Here is a 24955-nt window from a genome sequence, read left to right as displayed (position 1 = left end):
TCAAGGGTGAATTTACAACCACAGACCTTATCAGGCTTGGAGAGCTGCCAGGCCGATATCTTCCAAACACAACGTTGTACAAGAAAATACTTGGCAAGGAGTCTCTGAGAGTCACAAACAAATCTTCACACTAATGAAACAAACAAATTGTCTCCTGCAAACTCCACTCCCCTTTCGCTCCTCTTTAATCCCTATGGGAGGAGCCTTTCACCGTCCACCTGTGCCTTTACTCCCAAATTGGCCCTTGTTCCTTAGCTGTTCCCTTCTCCTGGCAGATCTGCACATGTGCACATCAGGAACAGGCTCCAGCTGTTCTCCTGCCCCACTAATCTCCAACTCCGAAGGCAGCTGATAATTGTCGGACAGCCCTGCCCCCATCTCTACCTCCGACTCAGAGCCCTCATCAGAGCCTTCCCCAGGCTCCAGGACAGGACCATGTTCCTCCCCAACCTCCTCACTGTCTGAGTCGGCCACCATCTCCGCTGGTTGCTGGCGGGCCACAACTAGAACTTAGGAGAGAATCTCTTCCGAGCCTCTTGCTCTGCCCACTATGCAGCTGCAGGCAATGCTGTCCCTTATCTGACTTATGTTCCCTAGGCAACATCTCTTCACCCCGCCTCCCAGGGCCTTTCCCATGGCACCTTCCAACCCCAATGATGAGAAAGCTTTAATACAGTACAAGATCAGGAGGGAACTGGTATGCAACACCCTAAAACCCACCCCCAAAACTTGAAAATCCAACAAAGAAAAGTTTCTGAGACCAGTAGGCAGATGCAGAGGAACAATCTACGCACTTGTTTAAGAACAAGGAATTCTTCAAGGACTTCCTGAAAGCAATTAATGAGGCATGTAATCCTCGGAGGGAACCAGTGGCAAAGCTCGGCCCACTTGGGAAAATAGCAGACCCCCTCATTACTGCCAATTTTTGACAGAACATTGAACACATTTCTATTGCAAATCCCATGTGTTTCATGAACCACTCTGGGGCAGAATAGTCCTTCCTGCTATTTTTCCCCCTCCCTAAATAATTCTTCGAAATCGAAAAACAGTGTATTTCTTTCTTTAGGTCTTTCTTTTGTAAAGGAAAATTAAAGATGAGCTGACTTGTGTATGGCACAATGAATATGAAATGTCTTAAAGAGATAAGTCAACCCATGTGTTTAAAGTAAAAAAAAATGTTTCATAGGTTGGCAAGTTTGGGAGGTAACATTTTGTCCAATTTTGATTTTCATATATAGCAACGTTTTGGTGAGGTTCCACTTGCCATCTTCAGGCTGGTGTTTTCGGCTTCTTGCTTGTGCGAGTAAAGCGTGGTCGGAGGTGCCGTCTTTCTATAAACCTTGGTGGGGGTATGTGGAGTGTTGGCTTTGTTGCTGTAAGTGGGTTGATTGGCTGTGTAGTTGCATCCTGATTGGTAGACGGAGTTGATGTTTGTAGATTAGTCGGCTGTTTCGTATCATCTACAAACATCAACTCCATCTGCCAATCAGCTGGGACTAGAACTCACAGTCTCCTGGTTTCTAGTGTAACACTTTAACCATTAGTCCAAACTGCCTGTCTCACTTGACCCAACTGCCTTTCATCAACTACGACCAATCAACAATTATCTACAATTCTCAACTGTCATGTTGTTAGTTGCGAAGTGTTCGACCCATAGTGACCCCATGGACAATGTTCCTCCAGGCCTTCCTATCCTCTACCATCCTCTGGAATCCATTTAAGCTCATGCCTACTGCTTCGGTGACTCCATCAGCCACCTCCTTCTCTGTTGTCCCCTTCTTCTTTTGCCCACAATCTTTCCCAGCATGAGGCTCTTCTCCAGGGAGTCCTTCTTTCTCATTAGGTGGCCAAAGTATTTGAGTTTCACCTTCAGGATCTGGCCTTCTAAAGAGCAGTCAGGGTTGATTCTCCTCTAGGACTGACCGGTTTGATCACCTTGCAGTCCAAGGGACTCACGGGAGTCTTCTCCAGCACCAGAGTTCGAAGGCTACAGTTATTCGGTGCTCAGTCTTTCTTATGGTCCAACTTTCACAGTCATACATTGCAACTGGAAAAACCATAGCATTGACTATACGCACTTTTATTGGCAGGGTGATGTCTCTGCTTTTTAGTATGCTGTCTAGATTTGCCATAGCTGTCATAGAAAGGTGGTTTTTTTCTGTTCTAGGAAACACAGAATCTTTTTTGTTTTATTTCATTATTTTGATGATGGGCTTTTCAAACAAACACTTAGGTCCCAAAGAATCTCCCATAAGTCAAAAATTCAATATAATGCCAGTGGCCAACCCATCATATCAGTGAAAAATATGACTCGGGCCCTCAGGCTTAAAACTTAAAAAAAATCAAGAGACATAAGAAAACAGTGACCACACATCCAGAAGTGTGTATGTGTGTTTGTTGCAGCCAATATAGCAAGAAGTACAGAAGGTCAAAATTTTATTAGCCTGAGAAAACCTCAAACTGAAGAACTCCAGATCGCTGGACTACAATTCTCATTAGCCCTAGCTACTATAGGGGGAGGGAGGGGATTATGGGAATTGTAGATTAGCCTAGCCAGAATCTGCTCCATGAGGTGCTTTAACTGTAATCTGTGGTTGACAGGTAAGATATTCTACGTTGTAAATTGGCTTTGGAGAAAAAAGCTAAGATGTTTGAGCCGACTGCCCTAAGAAATGAGAAATGGGTTTGTTTGTTTTCTGTTTTCAGACTTTATTAAATGTTAACGAAATGCAAAATATGCAAAACAAGAAGTATTTAGAGAGTAAAAAGTCAGGGATGGAGGGGTGTAAAAATAAAACAAGGGAGAAAATAAACAAAAGAGGAACTTCCAACTTTCTTCATTACAATTACAAATATAGAACCCATTAACCTTTGGCTGTAAAATTCCGAAGTTTGAAAAGAATGCAGGATGCTTGCAGGACCTTTGACCACAGACTGGGCTGTTGTATATCTGCAGGAGGCCAGTGTCCTTGTTTGTCCCTGAATGAGGAGCTATAGATCCTGATAAGTTCGACTTGTACATTTTCAAGCTGCAATCTCCCACGGAAATTCCTTTTGGAAGATGATAAAGAATTGGCGGCATTGCAACCGAAGCTGCTGCTGATTATTTGGTAGAGTAGATGGATGAGGTCAGGTTGCTTTTCTCTTGTTAGAGCATCCGTTGAAGAGGAAGGGAGGGGTGATCTATTAGAATAGAATGGAGGTCTTCTAGTCCAACCCCCCCCCTGCTCAGGCAGGAAACCCTACACCACTTCAGAGAAATGGTTATCCAACATCTTCTTAAAAATGTCCAATGTTGGGGCATTTGCCATCATGGGACTATACGTTATCTTTGCCCTGCTTTGAAGTTGCTTGCATTTCTTCTCTTGGTGTTTGACATTCCTTTGTGGAGGATGTTTTTTATTGCTCTTCCATCAGTTCCTCTTAACCATATGCATCAAGGGATTTGCAGAGCTGCAGAGACAGGAGCTTCAAAATGAGTGATCGCCAAGTGAGCAAGAGCCCAGATTCTCCTGTTGGATGGGGCCCGCCTTCCAAGTTGCCTTAGAAACTAAATGCATTCTGAAGCAATGTCATCTAAACATTGGCAGGCGATAAATCTCTCCCTCCCACATCGTGGCGAACTGTTGCTTCCCCTTCCCTTCTTCTGTGAAAGGTTATCGGATCGCTAAGTCTGCTTTGTCCGATAAAAAAGGCAATTCAGAAGATACACCAACTACATTAAAGTTTGTTGTGGCTGTTCCAGAGAAATGAGTGCTGAATGCTGCTTAGTCATGTCCTTTAGGTAGAGCCTAATTCTAGGCTTCGGTCTGGTCTGAGCATGGGTGGGCCATCTCTTAAATCCAGACTGCTTTCCTAAGCACCCGGGGCAGGGGTTGGATTCTACCACTTTGGACTGGTTCAGGTAGCTCCGATGATCAGCTGGGAGCCAACCGGTTCACCCCAACGATCAGATGGGCCCATCCGTGTGCCTGCGCTATTTTCCTACCTTTATCTTCCCAGCTGATTTATGCAGCAGAGCTGATTGCTGTGCGGCTCAGCTGTGTTACTCTGTTTGTGGCCCGCTAGCAGCCAGCAGAGCTGTCGGCAGAGTCAGACAGTGAGGAGGTTGGGGAGGAACATGGGCCAATCCTGGGGGCTGAGGAAAGCTCAGACGAGGGCTCTGCATCGGAGGCAGAGAGGGAGCTAGACAGCAGTGAGGCAGAGGAACAGCTGGAGCCTGTTCCCAGTGTGCCCATGCGCAGAGCTGCCAGAAGACAAGAACAATTAAGAAAGCAGAGTCGACTTGGGAGTAAAGCCACACCTTGGAGGTGATTGGCTCCTCCCATAGGAAACAAAAGAGGAGCGAATGGTGAGTAGGCGGCTGCTCTTCCACTTTCCTTCAGAAGCGCATATGCACTTCCGTTTCAGCCAGGGGTGGGTTTCAGGCGGTTGGCGGCGGTCCCCGCGAACCGGTTGGTCGGCGAACCCGGAAGTAAGTAACTTCCGGGAACGCCGAAGGATCCACCCGCCCGCCCGCGTTTCTTACCCGGTTTTGATGAGTTCTGCGCTTCCACGCATGCGCAGAACGCATACAGCGCCTGCACGATCCTCCAGGAGCAGCTGGAGCATCGCACAGGCGCTAGTACGCAAGCGTGCACTGCACGCGTGCACGAGGACACCACCGGCCCTGTTCCAACCAAACCGGTTGGAACGGGGCGAGAAACCCACCCCTGGTTTCAGCACTCGGTGCCGAAAAAGGTTCACCAACACTGGAATAGGCCATGCAGAAAATGAAAATAGAACAGAATAACAGAGTTGGGAGGCACCTTGGAGGTCTTCTAGTCCAACCACCAACTCAGGCAGGAAACCACTTCAGACAAATGATTGTCCAATCTCTTCTTAAAAACTTCCAGTGTTTGGAGCATTCACAACTTCTGGAGACAAGTGGTTCCACTGATTAATTGCTCTAACTGTCTTTTTAGTTCTAGGTTGTTTCTCTCCTTGATTAGTTTCCATCCATTGCTTCTTGTGCCCCGCCCCTCGGGTGCTTTGGAGAATTTTTCTTCTCGTGTCCTACAGGTGCTTTCCCAACAGGCAACTGGACTTTCTTGGGGTTATTTTTGCAAACATTTCACTTCTCATGCAAGAAGCTTCTTCGGTTCTTCAGGACCTCTGAAGAACTGAAGAAGCTTCTTGCATGAGAAGCAAAACATTTTCAAGGGGGAAAAAAACAAGAAAGTCCAGTTATCTTTTGGAAAAGCACCTTTGGGACAACCATGACTTGATTGATTGAGAATCTCCACAGACGTTTCTCCTCCCATGTCTTTTTAGAAAGCAGTCAAACCCAGATTTTTCCTTCAGAAATGGGGCCTTTAGAACAGGAGATGCAACTTAGTTGGAAACAGCCAACCCAGGAAGGAAATAGTTATTTAGTTCAGACATAGTTGGCTTTTCCTTAACTGACTTTAAAGTTACTGTTTCATTACTTTTAAGAAAAATATTTTTATTGTACGTTTTTCTTCATTTTATATCATAATTTCAACTTTGCAACAGTGATAAATTGCTTGTATCAGCACTTTTAATATATGATGTTATATATCCTAATTACGTCCATATTTCTCTTATGCAATATTCAACATAGAAATGTATGTACGTATGTATGTATGTATATATGTATGTACGTATGTATGTACGTATGTACGTACATACATATGTATGTATGTATGTATGTATGTATGTATGTATGTATGTATGTATGTATGTATGTATTGTGAATTGTCCTAAAAATGCGAGTTCCAGGTGTAGTTATAAAAGAAACAGAAACAGATATTATGATCTCCGGAACTTTAAAATGTGTGTGTGTGTGTTTTAAAGTTCCGGAGATCATAATATCTGTTTCTGTTTCTTTTATAACTACACCTGGTGTGTGCACACGCCCGTGTGCATGTGTGCGCACATGCATGCGTGCACGCACACCCACCCCACACCCCCACACTTGATATTATACGACATACTTATATCTATTGTTTCCATAGTTCTAACATAGTTCTCTATACATTTATCATTCTGTATATTTTGATTTACACTTTTGTACATTCTGGTACTGCTTGCAATATGTATTCTTCTACATAATACCTGTATTTATTTCTGGTTTGTCACTCATCTTTCATCATTCGTTTTCTAATCTTTTTATTTCATTACTATATGTGGTTCTTTCCTTTTTGTCAAACAACCTGGAGTCTTAAGCAGGCACATCTGAAAAATTGTAGAAATAAGTAACACTGACATTTCATGAAAACAACATTGACCAGTATAGATGATCCCCTCCCTGTCTGTTTAATCATTTTCCCCATCTGGCACATAAACATTTAGAATTTGGCATGATTAAAAGAATCCTCCCTGCAAGACATTGTGGGAGGATCACACACCTCTGCAGTGGGGAAAAAACCTTTTGTAAAAGAGCAAGATTTGCCAGCGTTGCTGGAGCTTAAAACAATGGCAGTTTCTCTTTTATTCGGCCTCTCGTTTTAAGAATGAAAAACAACGCTCCTTAGAAAGCAGCAGTTGGAGGAAGATGAATAGCAGTTTGTTTTCCCTTATTCCCCCAATGTTATAAGATCTCCCACTAGAAAATTCTATCACTCCGTCCCCTTTGATCTAATAAACTTTATGAATCTGTAGCTGAGCTTTCATTTTTCTCATCGGCAAAGCCAACTTTTACAGTGAAGCCTCATATTAAATATTGAAGTCAACAACTACCCAGCTCTCGCTTAAGCTTCTAGTCCTTATGGTTTTAAATATTAACATGAAGAAATGGCCAGTGAAAGACAACGTTAGAAACCAAATTGAAAATGGTAGTTGTGAGTTTCACAGCCTTGATAATTTCTTTACCCAGGTCTGACATCTTAAAAACCATTGAAAGGGTCTCATTGTCTCAATTTGTTTTGCCTAATTTTTCCATTTTCTTTTGTCACTGGGTGAGAGTTAAACATCTAAACGTTGTAGAGAGATTAAAAAGTAGAATTGACCCATTCAATGTGTTTGGCCCATTTAAGAATGCTTAGTGAGCCCCATATACTGTATGTATGTATGTATGTATGTATGTATGTATGTATGTATGTATGTATGTATGTATGTATGTATGTATTTTGTGTGTGTGTGTGTGTACATACTTTGTTTCATCGAAAATAAGACAGGGTCTTATTTTCTTTGGACTCCCGAAATAAACATTTAATCTTATTTTCAGGGAAGTCTTATTATTTTTGAGGTGCAGGAGGAGGCAAGAGTGGCCACCTCATGATTGCTGCTGTGTTGCAATATTTTCGGGGAGGGCTTATTTTAGCACATGCGCTCAAAAGTCTGATTGGTCTAATTATCCAAAGAGGTCTTATTTTCAGGGAAACAGGGAATGTATGTATGTATCAGTGGTGGGTTCCAGATCCCATTGAAACCAGTATGGTGCGTGCATGTGTCCTTACCGCATGCGACACCCCACAATGCCTCCGCGATGCCCAAGCTGCTCGGTGGAGCATCGCTCAGGGGCCGTACACTCTGTGCATGTCCACAGAAATGCCGAAGAGCTCAAATATTGGTAAGGAGCACAGGCGGACGGGCCCTCCGGGGCACCGTACTCTAATGGTAACCGGTGCTCTCAGCAGGCACTGGTACGCCCATACTGGGACGTACCGGTCGTAACCCACCACTGGTATGTATGTATGTATGTATGTATGTATGTATGTATGTATGTATGTATGTATGTATAGCTAGATGATAGGCAGACAGACAAATGCACACACACACACACACACATACACAGTATATGTACAGTATGTATGTACAGTATGCCATGTGGGAACTCTTGGGGTCCATAGTTAGTATTTGTTTATTGATTAATTGACTGGATTTTTATCCCACCTTTATTTCTTTATAAATAAGTGCAAGTGGTTGACATAACTAATACTCCTCCTCTTTTCCCCACAACAACAACCTTGTGAGGTGATTTGGGCTGAGAGAGAGAGAGGGGGGGGGGACTGTTCCAAAGTCCCCGGCCAGCTTTCATGCCTAAAGCAGGACTACAACTCACAGTCTCCTGATGACTGTCCCAAAGCCACCCCAACGGACTTTCGTGCCTAATGTCAGACTAGAACTCACAGTGTCCTGGTGATAGGACCAAAAATCACCCAGCCGAAGGTGGAACTAGAACTCACTGTCTCCTGGTTTCTAAGCCAGCACCTTAATCACTGTCCCAAACTGGCTCTCTGTCACTGTTGCTCAGTAATGGCCCTCACTTTGGGGCTACAAGTGAGGTTCTGTTAGCACTGTAACAACCATCCCTCCGTGAGGAGGCTAAGGTAGAAGTCTGGCGCTGTAACTGGAATATAGTAAAGCAATAAATCCCCAGGAGGGAGGGGCTGCATTCCAGAGCAGTAAGAGGCAGCTCAGTCCAGATATTTTGTGTGAGAGAAAGAGAGTGAAGACAGTCCCTCCCTAATAGTTCACAGAGTATGTGTTTGAGGTACCATATTTTTGGGAGTATAAAATGCATCTTTCCCCCTAAAAAAGAGGCTGAAAATCTGGGTGGGTCTTATACACTGAATACAGCAGTTTTGGCCTCCTGAAACCCCGCCCCCTTCACAAAAATGGATGTTCAAAAGGTTTGGGAGGCCTGCAAAGTGCTCCTGGGGGCTGGGAAGGGCAAAAATGAGTGAAAAATTGGTTTTTCTCATTTTTGTTCCCAGCCCCTAGGAGCACTCTACAAACCTCCTAAAGCCTATGCATGCCCTTTTTTTTTGAGAAAAATGTGCTGTTTTTGTGAAAAATGGGCTGTTTTTTTGTTCGTTTTTGCCCCCCACCCCCCAGGAGCACTATGCAGGCCTCTCAAACTCTCTGCATGCCCCACTTTTCACAAAAAACAAGAGGTGTGCAGAGGATTTGAGAGGACTGTAGAGTGCAAAAACTTATATTAAAAATTTACCTCTTCAAAATCTTGGTGCGTCTTATACTCCAAAAATACGGTAAATATAGTAGAATGCTTAATCTGGCAAGATTCTGTCTATAGGTTTGGCAACAATAATGAAATCAGCTTGGAAGAATCGCTACGTGTCTTTCTCTGTTCTTTGAACCTGAGAATATGTTTGATGCTGTCTTATGATGATGGATTGTATCATCACTTGTGGTCGCTCTTTTATTAACTTTATTTTGTGGTTTGTGTCTGTGCAGTCTTGCATTTTGCATTTTATTGTAACTACTGAAGAATTTAACAAAGACAAAAATGATACAATGGTGGTAATACTTTAACAAAGCATAATTTCAATTGGAATTATGGAGTTGGCTGATTTTGGAGGCAATGGGCAGGCTTTCTCTATTTGGGCAATAGGCTGGCATTCAGAAGATGCCCATGTGCCAATCTCCAGCTCTGGGTAAATGCATGTGAATGCAGACGGTTATTTAGATCATCAGCCCAGACCTGGCTAGAAAGGGTCATGTTTAGAATTTTAAATGACACTTTAACAGGAAAATGGGAAAATCAATAGGCAGCCAATTGCAATGGTGCTGTAAGTATTATATGTTTTGGCTGCTCAGCTCCCACACTTGAACAGCTGTGTTTCCAAATCATTTCAAGGCAGCTTCACGTCCAACACGTTGCTGTGATCAAGAGTGTTTGTGGCTGCCTGATGTCATTCTCCTAACGAGAAGAGCAGAGATGATTTTAAGACAGAAATGTTTAATCTGAACAGACCATCGCAGCAGCTGACAAAAGGAATGGAGTTGTGATTTTAAATACTCTTCTAGCGCAAGGATGAGGCACCATTATTGCTGATTTGCCTGTGAAGCTTTCATGTCAGAATTTGGAAATGATGAAGGACTTCATGTGGGTGGGTGTTTAGTTGAAAGGATGTTGGTTGTTTTCCTCTCCTTGCTGAGTTCTTAACATCTTTCTCTTTTTATTTACTTTTGTTTCTTGTCCTTCTTCCTCCTTCTCCTTGTCCTCCTCCTCTTCCTTCTTCTTTTATTTTTCCTTCTCCCTTTGCTTCTCCTTCTCCTCCTATTTCTCCTTCCCCTTTTCTTCTCCTCCTTTTCCTCCCTCTCCTCTTCCCCTTCCCCCTCTCCGTCCCTTCCCTCCCCCTCCCTCTCTCCTTCCTTTCCTTCCTTCCCTCCCTCCCTTCTCCCTCCCTTCCTCTCATTTCTTCTCCTTCCCTCCCTCTCTTCCCTTCCCTCCCTGCCTCCCTCTCTCCTTTCCTTCCTTCCTTCCTTCCTTTTCTCAATGTTCACAGGATATCCTACTGTACAGCAGACAAAGTGCATGACAAAGTGTTTGCCTACATTGCTCAGAGTCAGCACAACGAGAACTTGGAGTGCCATGCTTTCCTCTGTTCCAAGAAGAAAATGGTCAGTATTAAGTGGAAAAGTTACGGGTGGGTTCATTGATTCAATTCCTATGGCTTCCCATAGGGCATTTCCAGGTTTTGGTAAAACCACCCCCATAGCGACTCATTGGTTCGCTTAACGACCGAGGCATTTGTTTAACAACCACAGCAGCCATTGTATGCGCATCGTGTTCGCTTCACAACCACCTCAAAAAAGGTCATAAAACGGGGTCTGTCCCATGGCCAACTTTCAGAACTCCCTAATAGTTAATAAGTTGAGGACTATCTGTAGAAGGGCTTTCCTTTGGAGAGGGCTAGGTTTTATTGATTTGCTTTGTGAGATCAACCCCCACATCACACTCACAAAAGGACAAAACTCTCCCTCATAGCTGTTTCTAATTTCAGTGCAGAGTTTCAAATGTCCTTGAAACCTTTCCCTGCCAAAGGTGTTTCCCCTCTCCTCCTTTTCTTCCCCCTAGACAAAAAAATGCCTGCTAATATGACATTAACAGAAATATGAAGACAGGGTGCACAACTTCAGAGCTTGGACTCTGTATGTCTATTTTTCACATCTCCGGCATATAATTACTCTGTATTTTTAGCGCCTGGGCAATTCACAACATTATCTGGGTCTATTAAACTTGATTTGAATGTGACAGCTGAAATTGTAAACAGCTGTGAAGAGTTTCAAACTTAATTACCATATTTAAGGAGTTGTTGTCTTTTTTCTTTTTTCCCCCCTGATAAAAAAAAAGTACTTTGCTCCTCTACCAAAGATTTAAGTGGCTCTGACAAAATCTCTTTTATCCCCCCTTTCATGTCACACTGGCACAGGTACAAATTTTATCTGTTGTTCTAAACAGCCCCATCTCTCGGGTGTGTCCAGCATGTCAGCCAGCTAACGGGTGGGAGGTTTCTCATCAGTATCATACAATTGGATTTGGGGGGGGGGGCTGGTTTACAGCATCCATTAATCTATAAGAAAACAAAATATGTGTGCAAAATTCTCTACCTATCTATTTATTTGTCATAACTTTCTTAGAGAGCGCTACTGTCTTAGAGTGAATTATAGTTCTTGTTCAGGCATCTTGATAAGCCATATTTTTTCTGAGTTCTGCCTGGTACATGTTATCCAAGTCCACAATTGTGTAATGCTATACAGTATTGCTTTTGCTGTATATAAGGCCACACTTAGAATATTGCATCCAGTTTTGGTAAAAAAGTAAAAAAGATGTGGAGACCTTAGAAAGAGTGCAGAGAAGAGCAACGAAGATGATTAGGGGACTGGAGGCTGAAGCATATAAAGAACAGTTGCTGGAATTGGGTATGTCTAGTGTAACGAAAAGAATAGCAATAGCAATAGCAGTTAGACTTATATACCGCTTCATAGGGCTTTCAGCCCTCTCTAAGCAGTTTACAGAGTCAGCATATTGCCCCCACAGTCTGGGTCCTCATTTCACCCACCTCGGAAGGATGGATGAAGGACTAGAGGTGACATGATAGCAGTGTTCCAAGATCTCAGGGGTTGCCACAAAGAAGAGGGAGTCAAAGTATTCTCCAAAGCACCTGAGGGCAGGACAAGAAGCAATGGGTGGAAACTAATCAAGGAGAGAAGCAACCTAGAACTAGGGAGATATTTCCTGACAGTTAGATCAATTAACCAGTGGAACAACTTGCCTCCAGAAGTTATGAATGCCCCAACGCTGGAAGTTTTAAAGAAGATATAGGATAATCATTTGTCTGAAATCGTAGAGGGTTTTCTGCTTGAGCAGGGGGTTGGACTAGAAGACCTCCAAGGTCCCTTACAACTCTTCTCTCCTCTCCTCTCCACTCCGATCCTATCCTATCCTATTCTATCCTGCTTTCATTGGGTTCCTCCAATGCTGTTTGGCTAAAAAAAATGTTAAAACCCGAAATGAAGAACAGTGTCTGGGTTTGCCTACACAGGAGGTTAAGAAACCACAGAAGAGGCTAATTTTTTTTGGAAAAGGATCAAAAAGTGGCTAGAGGTAATAACAGTTGTTAAAATAGAATGGAAACTTGAAGTTTTTTTTATTAGGAATAATGACTGTGAAATATAAAAAAGAAATTCAGTATTTAATATTACATATAATTACGGCAGCAATGATTGCCTTTGCCCAGAAATGGAAAAACAAATTAATTCCAAGCAAAGATGAAATAACAAGAAAGGTTATGGACTGTGCTGAAATGGACAAATTAACAAAAGAAATCCAGGGAAAAGAAGAATCAGAATACTACCAAATATGGGATAAATGGTATAGGTAGATGGAGGAAAGAAACAAGGATCAATGAAGGAAGACAACAAAGCCCAAAAATAGTAGTTAAGGAGAATTAACACACATATATGTATCCAAGTGGTTTAAACTTACTAGACATAATCAGTCAATATAGCAGACAGAGGAGTAAGATAAGAAGGTTAAGAATGGTGAAATGCAAATGTAATACAATAGAAGGGGAAACAATATAAGGTGAGCAATATTGATTGCCAATTGCTATTAGAAAGAACAGAAAGCTCCTGTTCGTATTGTATTGTGTCAATGTGGTGTATGTCTTAAGTTTTGTCTGTGTGAATTTTACATGTTTGTAAATAAAAATTTAAAATTAAAAAGAAAATTAAAAAAAAAAGAAACCACAGGTTTCAAGGTAGAGTAGGCTATTTCAATAAAACAACATGGATTAAAACCCAACACAGCATGTTGGGGTTTAGCAGAATGCATGAACGTTGCCCCTCTTTGATTATCTCCTTAATTCCCGGGCCTCAATGTTTATTCCAGAATTGTGGAATCTCAAGCTGAATTTTGTGCTGAATCTTGATCAGCTGTTTGCAGCTTTGGAGCTAAATTTTGCTGCAACTCACTGTTTTTTTAACTGGGAATAGATGGGGAGAGAAGAAACTGTAATATTAATCCTGTGCCAGCATGCAGCCTTGTGGCAATTAACCAGAGTCTTTGATCCACCTTTATCTCAACAGGCCTTCTAAGCTCACTAGATGCGTAGCTAAAAATGGGTGCCACTTTCTGGATAGTTTGACGAAGCACTGGATGCCCCGTGAATGGGATTTATATTTGATTGGCAGTTTTCATCACTTGTAGAAACATAGAAAAACGAGGGTAGAAAAAGACCTAGTGGTCCATCAAGTCTGCCTTTGAGTTTATTTGTTTTTGTCTCCTTTTCAATTTATTTATTACATTTATTTATTTATTATTATTATTATTCCTTTATTTTTTATTTTTTTGTCAATGACGGACATAGGTTTATCCCAAGCGTTTTAAAACTCAGTTATAGATAGATAGATAGATAGATAGATAGATAGATAGATAGATAGATAGATAGATAGAAGTTTATTTATATGCCGCTCTTTTCCCTGGGGGGACTCAGGGCGGCTCACAATCCAAGGGGGAGGGGGAGACAAACTTTTTAACATATAAGACAATACATAATTAAAAAACACAACATTCATACCATTCGGGCGGGTTACAGTCTTAGCCCCAGGCCTGACGGGCCAGATTCTGAGGGCTGTGCGGAAGGTCTGGAGGGTGGTGAGGGTACGAATCTCCACGGGGAGATTGTTCCATAGGGATTGTTCCATCGTTACTGATGATTGAGAGGACACGGTAGCTCAGTGGCTAAGACAGAAAGGTCATACGAGATGGACAGCTGTATAAATTTAATAGCAAGGCCTGTGTTTGTTCAATCAATCAATCAATCAATCAATCAATCAATCAATCAATCAATCTCCATTTACTATTAGGAGGGTTCAGCCTGTAAATCTAAACACATAGTAGTAATTTATTTCTCTCTCTCTCTCTCTCTCTCTCTCTCTCTCTCTCTCTTTCACACACACACACACACACACACGCACACACACTCCAGAGGAGGGTTACTGCCGGTTCAGCCTGGATTAGCCAAACTGGTTAGCCAAACTCCCACCCGCCCGGACACTTCTGTGCAGGGACAGAAGCGTTCTGCACACACGCTGGAGCACACCCAAACTGGTAGTAAAAAGATTTGCAACCCACCTCTCTCTCTCTCACACACACACACACACACACACACACACACGGACGGTTATATTCCACACTTCAATTCTAAGTTGAGGTATTAATAGAGGTGAGAAGAGGAAGAAAAAAGTGATATTCCAAAAAAACCCAACAACTCCATATTTATTTCCAAAAACGATCTCTTATTTGCAAAGTATTTCAGGTTTTATCTCATTCCATAGGAAAAAAATAGAGTCGTTTTAACCCTGTGGGCCAGATGGAAGGGATTGGCTGGGGAAGAATCTTTGAATGAGAAACTATGTGTTAGTTCAAAATGCTGGATAAGCAAGGTGGTAGAACCCTGGGCATTTCTTGTTAATGTTTTGTAATACGTGGTACGTGTTTGATTTGTATTCAGAAATTTGTATTCAGTATTTTCTAGACTGACGATGGCTTATAAGGAGTTATTAAAATGCAATAAAACTTTGCACAGTATGGAAGAACAGCACAATACAGCATGCCACAAGGGCCTATGAATAATAGCTTAGAATAAATAACAACTGAATAAAGGTCCTGAGCTGTTATTTCCTAAAAGCCTCTGGAAGAGCTATCTTGAGTGAATCACTGCAGTTGTTAAATTAATAACACAGTTGTAAAGTGAATCTGGCTCCTCCGCTGAGTCGCAAAATGTGATCACTTGACCTCCCCCAGGACACTGCAACTGTCGTAAGTACGAGTCAGTTGCCAAGCCTCTGAGTTTTGATCACATGACTGCTGCAATGTGTGACAAATAGTCACAAGTCACTTTTTTCCAGTGTCGTCATAACTTCAGATGTCACTAAATGAACTGCTGTAAGTCGAGGACTAGGTGTACTTTGGGGCTTCAGATCTTTTTATCTCAGGGAAGTAAGGCACCGTGAGTAGATTCTCCCTGAAGAGGTCAAATCTGTTTAGTGGTCTTGCAAGTAACTCAATGCCCAGCCAGATAGGACTTTATGTCAAAGTTTACTTTGAGTCGCAAATGGAATCTTTATTAGTAGCCAAAGCTTAGTAGCCCCAGTTAAACGTAATATGATGAATGGAAACTGATGTCAGTCATTAAGCTGGTCAGTTTGGACCAACAGCAAGTAATTTTTGAGGGCAGGTAGGGCATATTCTAGTAGACTTAACTGCATGGTGAGCTATAAGCTGCCCAGAGATCATCTGATACAAAACAAGGAGCAAATAAATTTAAAAAATAAATAAAAATAGTGATGAGTGCATGGAATCTGTATTGCCTATTTCTCCTGTTTCAGGAAAGACATCAACTGATAACACTAATTGCACTGATAGAAGAGAATATTTGCAGTTCAGGGTTGAACTGTGGGCACCTGAGTTTGGCTAACACCGATTAGGTTTATTTTATTTTAGGAATTTATATTGCCGCCTATTTGCACATGGCGACTCCAGGCGGCTTACAGGAATATAAAAACCACACATATAAAACTAATAAAAGAAATAATCATATAATAAAATAAAATAACCCACCACCACCCTGACAACAACACATCACATGAGCCATTTAATGGGCTCCATCCCACTCTGCACTCCCCAGGCTTGCTGGCAGAATCAGATTTTCAGTGCCTTCTGGAAGAGTGTGTTGTGGCCTGCCAGTGGCCAGAGGAGCTGGCACCAGAGTTGGACAGTGAGGAGGATGGGGAGGAGCATGGGCCAGTCCTGGAGGCTGGGGAAGGCTCAGATGAGGGCTCTGCAGTGATCAGATGCCTTCAAAGCTAGACAGCAGTGAGGCAGAGGAACAGCTGGAACCTGTTCCCAGTGTGCGCATACGCAGAGCTGCCAGAAGAAAAGAACAACTCAGAAATCAGGGTAGACTTGGGAGTAAAGTCTCAGGTGGAAGGTGAATGGTAGTAGGCCTCCCTGCAGCCTTCCGGAACCCAAAATGGGCTGCAGGGTGCACCCTGCCATCATCCATGCACCCCATGTGTGTGCATGCATCTCCTGCATGCGCCCCGCTCCTCCGTGCATGTGTGGCAGAGACCCGAAAAGCAGCTGGCCGGTGGGAGGCACAATGGGGCTCAGCTGCGGCGACGGCTCACAGGCCCACAGAGAGGGCTCTGCGAGCCACCTATAATACAATACAATACAATAGCAGAGTTGGAAGGGACCTTGGAGGTCTTCTAGTCCAACCCCCTGCCTAGGCAGGAAACCCTATACCATTTCAGACAAATGGCTATCCAACATCTTCTTAAAGACTTCCAGTGTTGGGGCCTTCACAACTTCTGGAGGCAAGTTGTTCCACTGATTAATTGTTCTAATTGTCAGGAAATTTCTCCTCAGTTCTAAGTTGCTTCTCTTCTTGATTAGTTTCCACCCATTGCTTCTTGTCCTGCCTTGGTGCTTTGGAGAATAGCTTGACTCCCTCTTCTTTGTGGCAGCCCCTGAGATATCGGAAGACTGCTATCATGTCTCCCCTAGTCCTTCTTTTTATTAAACTAGACATACCCAGTGCCTGCAACCGTTCTTCATATGTTTTAGCCTCCAGTCCCCTAATCATCTTTGTTGCTTTTTCTCTGCACTCTTTCTAGAGTCTCCACATCCTTTTTACATCGTGGCGAGCAAAACTGAATGCAGGATTCCACCTGTGGAAAGCATGCCACAGGTTCGCGCTCATGGGATTAGAACAAAGCTGTTTCCTTTGAATTTGTAACAGACCTATTTTAACTACTGTACCATGCTGGTTTGTGTTTAAAAGAGGGGATTAAAAAAAAGATGAACAACTTTCTGTGGCAAAGCAATTCTCTATAAACTCCCCTTTTTCTCTTCAAAGAGAAGAAGACAAGCCTTCCAAATAATTGTGTGAATTCACCCAAGGTTTTCTGCAGCTGCCTCCAAAGCCAAAACTGCCAGCCTCACTATTAAATTAAGTCTTAACTGATGTGGGAGCGACAGAGCTGTCGAAGGAGGAATGTGGTGTTCCTGGTTTAACAGCTCTCCTTTGCTGGCTTCAGACCTCAAAATGGAGCTGCCTATTAGTGCCCCATTATAATTGCTGTTGTCTCTGTGGTTTCCCCCCACCCCTCCTCTCCCTCCAGGCCCAAGCCGTCACGCTCACAGTTGCTCAGGCTTTCAAGGTAGCGTTTGAATTTTGGCAGGCGTCCAAGGAAGGTGAGTGTGAAATTCAGCTACTCCTGATGGTTTCCTTATAGTCCAATCAGAGGGTTGAGAGCAGCCATGGTTACACTTTTTTCATTGTTGTTCTTAACGTTTTAAGTTTCTTGTGGATCATAGTTTATTGCCCTTTTTTTGTGTCAGTGTATTTAGGACACCGTAAAAGGGATGCGGTGGCTCAGTGGCTAAGATGCTGAGCTTGTCGATCAGAAAATCAGCAGTGTGGAGGTTCGAACCCCTAGCACCGCGTAACGGAGTGAACTCCCGTTATTTGTCCCTGCTTCTGCCAACCTAGCAGTCCGAAAGCATATAAAAAATCCAAGTGGAAAAATAGGAACCACCTTTGGTGGGAAGGAAACAGCGTTCTGTGCGCCTTTGGCTTATAGTCATGCCGGCCACATGACCACGGAGACGTCTTCAGACAGCGCTGGCTCTTTGGCTTTGAAACGGAGATGAGCAACGCCTTCTAGAGTTGGGAATGACTAGCACATATGTGCAAGAGGAACCTTGACCTTGACCTTTACCTTAGGATGCCACAGGGAAATGCATTGCATGCGGACAGTTCCCTCCCTCTTAAATACAAGTAGTCCTTGACTTACGACCGCAATTGAGCCCAAAATCTCGATTGTTAAATAATGCAGTTTTGTCCCATTTTTCAACCTTGTTCGCATTGGTTAAGCAAATCACTGCAGTTGTTAAATGAATCATGCAGTCATTAAGTAGAATCCGGGTTCCCCCATTTGATTTGCTTCTCAGAAGCCAGACAGGAAGGTTTCAAATAGGGATGAATGATCCCCAAGATGTTGCAACTGTCATAAATTTATATGCCAGTTGCCACATGACCGAATTTGATGACATGATTTATGGGGATGCTGCAAAGTTCCACAAGGGGTGAACACCATCATTAGATACTTTCTTCAAGTGCTGTTGTATCTTCGGTCACTAAAGAAATGGTTGTAAGTCAAGGACTTATAATCTTGTTTCTCAGGACTCTGGTGGAAGATTGGTGAGCGATTGGGGTGCTGCAATTCCTCCAACCTGGGAATTTACCCCATTCCACCTTTCAGTAGGTTGCTAGTATTTAATGCTTAGGATTGCTTTTCATTGTTGCTGTTGCTGTCACCTGGATAAAGTAGGTGACTCAGCATCGGTCATCCCTCACCCTTGGCGCAGAAGCTCCTTCATTGATTAGCTCCCAAGCCAAGGTCAGAGTTTTGTTATTGTCATCTAAGCCCTGCTCAACTTGGGACTAAGCCAACTTGAAGGTGTTCTGACCCAAACACAACAAAACCTCTGAAGCGAACTCAAGGATTCATTTACCATATTTTTTGGAGTATAAAATGCACCTTTTCCCCTCAAAAAAGAGGGTGAAAATCTTGGTGCGTCTTATACACTGAATACAGCATTTTTGGCCTCCTGAAACCCCATTTGCAAAAATCGCTGTGCATAGCCTTTAGGAGGCTTCCAGAGTACTCCTGGGGGCTGGGGAGGACAAAAATGAATGAAAAATGGACATTGTTTTGCACGTTTTTCCTCACCTAGTCCCCAAGAGAACTCTAAACACCTCCTAAAGGCTATGCATGCCCTTTTTTTGACAAAAAATGGGCCTGTTTTTGTGAAAAACGGGCCATTTTTGGGAGGTGTGCAGATTGCAAAAAGTTTTTTTAAATTTTCTTCTTCAAAATCTTGGTGCGTCTTATACTCTGGTGCGTCTCATACTCCAAAAAATACATTAATTAGGAGTGCCAGCAGCCCCAGGGAAAAAGTTTCTCTCTCACCGCAGGCTAACAACACCATCCGTTGTCTGCCACGTCTATTCATCTCCGCCCCCTGCCTTTTATCCTCAGAGCTAGGATGGGTCTTTGCTAGCAGCGGTGGTTCTTCTGTCCCAAGGATCAGCCCACGGATTTCCACTGCTCTCCTTTCCTCTGCCTTCTGCCCATCCGTGCGTCAAGCACTGGACCCAGCTGTTCCTCCTCTTCCTCATCAGCCACCTCTATACTTGGGGGCTGTTGACTCTCCATCTGAGGGCTGACAGATGGCCCAGGCTCTGCCTCAATCTCTCTGACTCTGTAAACCACTTAGAGAGGGCTGTAAAGCACGGTGAAGTGATATATAAGTCTAGGTGCTATTCCTTCCTTCCCTCCCTCCCTCCCAGCAGTTAGAATGCAGTATTTCAGGCTAACTCTGCTCACTGCCAGGAGTTCGATCCTGGCCAACTGAAGATTGACTCAGCCCTCCATCCTTCCAAGGTCCATGAAATGAGGACCCAGATTGTTGGGGGAAGAGGCTGACTCTGTAAACCACTTAGAGAGGGCTGGAAAGCACTGTGAAGCGGTATATAAGTCTAAGTGCTATTCCTCCCTCCCCCCTCCCTCCCTCCCAGCAGTTACAATGCAGCATTTCAGGCTAACTCTGCTCACTGCCAGGAGTTCGATCCTTACCAGCTGAAGATTGACTCAGCCCTCCATCCTTCCAAGGTCCGTGAAATGAGGACCAAGATTGTTGGGGGCAAGAGGCTGACTCTGTAAACCGCTTAGAGAGTGCTGTAAAAGCACTGTATGTAACTCTAAGTGCTATTGCTTGCCAGAAGATCACAAAAGGGGATCCCATGACCCCAACATACTGCAGCGGTCCTAAATACATGCCAGTTGCCAAGCATCCCAATTTTGACCAAAGTGATGCTGCAGGGGTTGTAAAAAGCGTGAAAAACAGCTGTGTCTGGGTTTTTTTGGTTGGTGCCGTTGTCATTTCAGAGGGTCACTAAACGGATGGTCATAGGTTGAGGACTGCCTCTATCCCCCATCCCTGCGCGTGCATGAACACGCTTCCTTCTAGCTCTTGAGGAAATGCATCCAGCCAGGGCTTCTGGTTACGGCTGACCGCTTGGTACTAATGAAGAGAACTAAGACAGTGAACCATCTGTCTCTTTGTCAGCGATGGGTGGGTGGAAAGAGCTGCAGGCGGGTCGGCCCCCTTCCAGATTGAGTGTAACTGTGATGAAATGGCTTCCCCAGGCTTGGCACCCCGCTGGCAGGAGAAGCCCTCCCTGTTGGCTGCTGTTGTTCAACAGTCACAAAGGCTAAAAAAGGTTGACGTGTGTCTAGGAGAGAGAGTGGCTTGGAAGGTTTTTTTTTCCCTTCTTGGTTCTGCTCCTCCTGTGTTTCTGCCATTGAGTAGCCCCAAAGGGGCGCCCGCTCTGCATATGGGGAGCTCCAGGCCTCCCCAAAACATTTTCCCCTGGGAATCCTCTCTGGCTGGAAATCCACAACAGCACATCTCCATGAAACTACTTCCTTCCTCAGTTGGTGTTAGACCATCTTTCCCTTCCCTCCCTCCCCCCTCCCCCCTTCCGTCCTTCCTTCCTTCCATTCCCCTCCCTTTATAAAAGAGATAGAGATCCTATCTTATTTATCTTCCTTCCTTCCTTCCTTCCTTCCTTCCTTCCTTCCTTCCTTCCTTCCATTCCCTTTCCTTTATAAAAGAGATAGAGATCTTATCTTATTTATCTTCCTTCCTTCCTTCCTTCCATTCCCTTTCCTTTATAAAAGAGATAGAGATCCTATCTTATTTATCTTCCTTCCTTCCTTCCTTCCTTCCTTCCTTCCATTCCCTTTCCTTTATAAAAGAGATAGAGATCCTATCTTATTTATCTTCCTTCCTTCCTTCCTTCCTTCCATTCCCCTCCCTTTATAAAAGAGATAGAGATCTTATCTTATTTATCTTCCTTCCTTCCTTCCTTCCTTCCATTCCCTTTCCTTTATAAAATAGAGATCTTATCTTATTTATCTTCCTTCCTTCCTTCCTTCCTTCCATTCCCTTTCCTTTATAAAATAGAGATCTTATCTTCCTTCCTTCCTTTCTTCTTTCCTTCCTTTCCCCTCCCTTTATAAAATAGAGATCTTATCTTATTTATCTTCCTTCCTTCCTTCCTTTCCCCTCCCTTTATAAAATAGATAATATTATCTTATCTTATCTTCCTTCCTTCCTTTCACTCTTTTTCTTAGGCTCTTTCTTTCTGTAACTTTTTCTTGCAGTTTCTTGCACTCTTTCTTTCCTCCCTCCCACTCTCACTTCCATCCACCTTCCTTCCTTCCTTCCTTCCCTCCCTCCTTCCTTCCTTCCACTCTTTTTTCTTTTGTCTTTCTTGTGCTCTTTTTCTTGTGCTTTCTTGAGCTCTTTCTTTCCTTCCTCCCTCCCCTCCCCCTTCCTCCCCCTTCCTCCCCCTTCCTTCCTTCCTTCCTTCCTTCCTTCCTTTCTTGAGCTCTTTCTTTCCTTCCTCCCTCCCCTCCCCCTTCCTCCCCCTTCCTTCCTTCCTTCCTTCCTTCCTTCCTTCCTTCCTTCCTTGAGCTCTTTCTTTCCTTCCTCCCTCCCTTCCTTTCGCTCTTTTTCCTTGTGCTCTTTCTTGCACTTACTTGAACTCTTTCATTCTTTCTTTGTTTCCTCCCCCCTCCCCCTTCCTTTCCCCCTTCCTTCCCCTTTCCTTCCTTCCTTCCTTTCTCTTTCTGCCATCTTTATTACTTTATAAATAAATAAAGTTGCTGAAGTAACTGAACTTTTCAAGTAACAGAAACTCACCGTCTCCTGGTTTCTAGACCAGCATCTTAACCACCAGACCAAACTTTAGGACCTCCTTAGGAAGTACAAGTATTAGGAATTATAAGTAGACCATAAGTGTGCTCTTTCCCTGAATTAAGACAACCAAAATGCAAAGTGAATGGGAAAAGGACTAGATTCAAATTGTACAGTTAATTGGGCTTTAGGCTCCCTTCTAGAGTACAGGAACAAAAATCACCACCTACTTTACCTTCTTGTAGGTTATAATGCAGTTTTGTGGATTGTGGTCTTAAAACTGACTGAGAAACTGATGAGATTTTGTGTCCTTTCCTCCCTCCCTCCCCCCCCCCCCCGTTCCATTCCTATGACAGAGAAGGAGAAGAGAGACAAAGCCATCTTGGAAGCAGAGTCCGCCAGCAGCCTAAATTCAGATACTTCCTCCCCAAAAGCACGTAAGTAACCAAGGATTCAGTAAAAAAAGGAAAAGTTGTTGAATTTACCGAGTTTAATTCTTGGAAAGAAAGTACAGTCTGAAAGTAGAATCTAGGAACTACTTTGTTTGGCCAACATAATACATGGTGTTGTGGCCCACCAGCGATGGCAGACTCAGACAGTGAGGAGGATGGGGAGGAACATGGGCCAGTCCTGGAGTCTGGGGAAGGCTCTGATGAGGGCTCTGTGTCGGAGGCAAAGAGGGGGCCAGAGCCCTATGCCAGTTATCAGCTGCCTTCAGAGTCAGACATCAATGAGGCAGACGAACAATTGGAGCCTGTTCCTGATCTGCGCATGCGCAGAGCTGCCAGGAGAAGGGAACAGCTAAGGAACAAGGGCTGACTTGGGAGCAAAGGCACAGGTGGACGGTGAATGGTCCCTCCCAGAGGAAATAAAAGAGGAGCTAAAGGGGAGCGGAGTTTGAAGGAGACAATTAGTTCAATTTATTAGGGTGAAGATCTGTTCCTGACTTCTTGCCAAATAATTGCTGCTACCGCATGGCGTTTGGAAGATATCAGCCTGGCAACTCTTTTTAGGAGCTGTCTCTTTCTCTTTTTTTTTTTTTAAATTGAAGTTTATTATAATATAAAATGCAAATAAAAAGAAAGATAATAATACAGGAATGAGGAAGGGAAGGGGAGAGGGGGTGCAAAGTAAGAGAGAAAGAAGGGAAAAGCAATGACTTCCTCCCTTTTTTCTAAAATCTTTGAATTTTCAGCCAGCCTGGTCTTCAGATTAGGAATTCTGGAAGATGGAACCTCACACAACTTTGAAGAATAATAGGCCGGAGGAGGTTAATAGGTTTCTGATCTAAGGCACCTCTCCACTTATTAATATGTGTAGCACCCCAGTTCAAACATGCATGAAACTAAATTAAATTCTTGCTATAGGGCTAGATGTCTTGAAGAAGGAGGAGCTGAATGTCGTTTTGACCAGCATACAAATAGTTCAAATGAATAAGATATTCATCTTCACATACTCTTAGGAGCATATGATTTATTTATGTATGTGTTCAAATTTAAATTTGAATGCTTGCAGGGCTGAGCATATAAGAAGTTAGCTTAGACTATCAGGATGAGATGTGGCATTCCTCATCATTTGTGAAGATGGGCAAAGATTGGCAAATTCTTGAGCATTTGCAATAACTTTTCTGAATTAAAAAAAAAATCCAGTTGCTTCTTTTTCTTAAAAAACAAAACAAAACTGAGGTGGATAATTTTTATTATCTAAGGATTGTAGCCTGTTTGGAAAAATCTCTGCACAAGCAGAGAAGCTGCATCTTTACATCATAAATGTTTGGGAAGTTAGGATGTCATGTAATGTTTTCTCTCCCTGATGTTGTTTGGTGAGCTCCTCCTCCGCGAGCTGCACTGGCTGCCTGTTGATCTCCGGGTGCGATTCAAGGTGCTACTTATCACCTACAAAGCCCTTCATGGTACTGGACCTGGGTACTTGAGAGACCGCCTACTGCCAATTACCTCCACTAGACCGATACGATCGCATAGATTAGGCCTCCTCCGAATTCCATCATCCAGCCAGTGTAGACTGGCAACTACCCGGAGGAAAGCCTTCTCGGTGGCTGCTCCGACCCTCTGGAACAAACTCCCCGTGGAGATTCGAACCCTCACCACCCTCCAGTCCTTCCGCGCCGCCCTAAAGATCTGGCTGTCCCGGCTGGCCTGGGGTTAAGATTCTAACCCCACTCGAATTGTGTGACTGTTGTGTTTTTAATAATGATGTATTGTCTTTATGTTAGAAATTGTTTGTCCTTCCCCCCCCCCCTTTTTTTTGAACTGTGAGCCGCCCTGAGTCCCCCCAGGGAAAAGGGCGGCATACAAATAAAGGGAAAATGAAAATGAAAATGAAATGAGCGAAAGGAGAAGTTGAATGTTTCTTTGTTGATGCTGTTGTGTTGTTTCAACCTTGAAGTTTAGTTTGAATTCAGATTACAGTTCTTACTTGGTGCTTGCCTCCAATGGAAATTTGTTGTTGTTGCTAGCTGCAAAGTTGTGTCCGACCCATCGCGACCAGGGATGGGTTTCAGCCAGCGTTACTGCTGGTTCGCTTGCGTGCGCGCTTTGTTTATGCGCAGTTCAATTGAAATTGTTCTGTGTATGCGCAGAACTACAAAAAGAAGATGGTGGTGACCAGGGAATCGGTTCAGGGGCGTGGCCAGCCTGGGTCGCTGCCAGTTCTGCAACCCAGGCCGGCATACCACTACCGGTTCGGCCAAACCTGTAGGAACCCATCTCTGATCATGATCCCATGGACAACATCCCTCCAGGCCTTCCTGTCCTCTACCATCTGTTGGAGTCCATTTAAGCTCACACTGACTGCTTCGGTGACTCCATCCAGCCACCTCATTCTCTGCCATCCCCTTCTTCTTTT

At 43.6% G+C, this 24955-nt stretch overlaps 1 protein-coding gene across 1 annotated transcript in view; it reads left to right on the top strand.

Moving 5' to 3' along the window:
- LDLRAP1 (low density lipoprotein receptor adaptor protein 1) overlaps positions 1 to 24955 on the top strand; it is an 89446-nt gene that overhangs the window by 50029 nt on the left and 14462 nt on the right. Inside the window, exons 4-6 of the mRNA XM_087727237.1 lie at positions 10257 to 10371; positions 17443 to 17515; positions 22447 to 22527. Of these exons, the coding sequence (XP_087583363.1) occupies positions 10257 to 10371; positions 17443 to 17515; positions 22447 to 22527 (269 nt within the window). The remainder of the gene's footprint in view (positions 1 to 10256; positions 10372 to 17442; positions 17516 to 22446; positions 22528 to 24955) is intronic.

The sequence above is a fragment of the Thamnophis sirtalis genome, unplaced genomic scaffold (assembly GCF_051295495.1).
Source record: "Thamnophis sirtalis isolate CommonGarterSnake01/CBP01778 unplaced genomic scaffold, rThaSir2_p1.2 scaffold_13, whole genome shotgun sequence".
In the NCBI taxonomy this organism is placed as follows: Eukaryota; Metazoa; Chordata; class Lepidosauria; order Squamata; family Natricidae; genus Thamnophis; species Thamnophis sirtalis.
The sequence above is the reverse complement of the archived record's forward strand: the minus strand, read 5'-3'. Positions and strand labels throughout refer to the sequence as shown.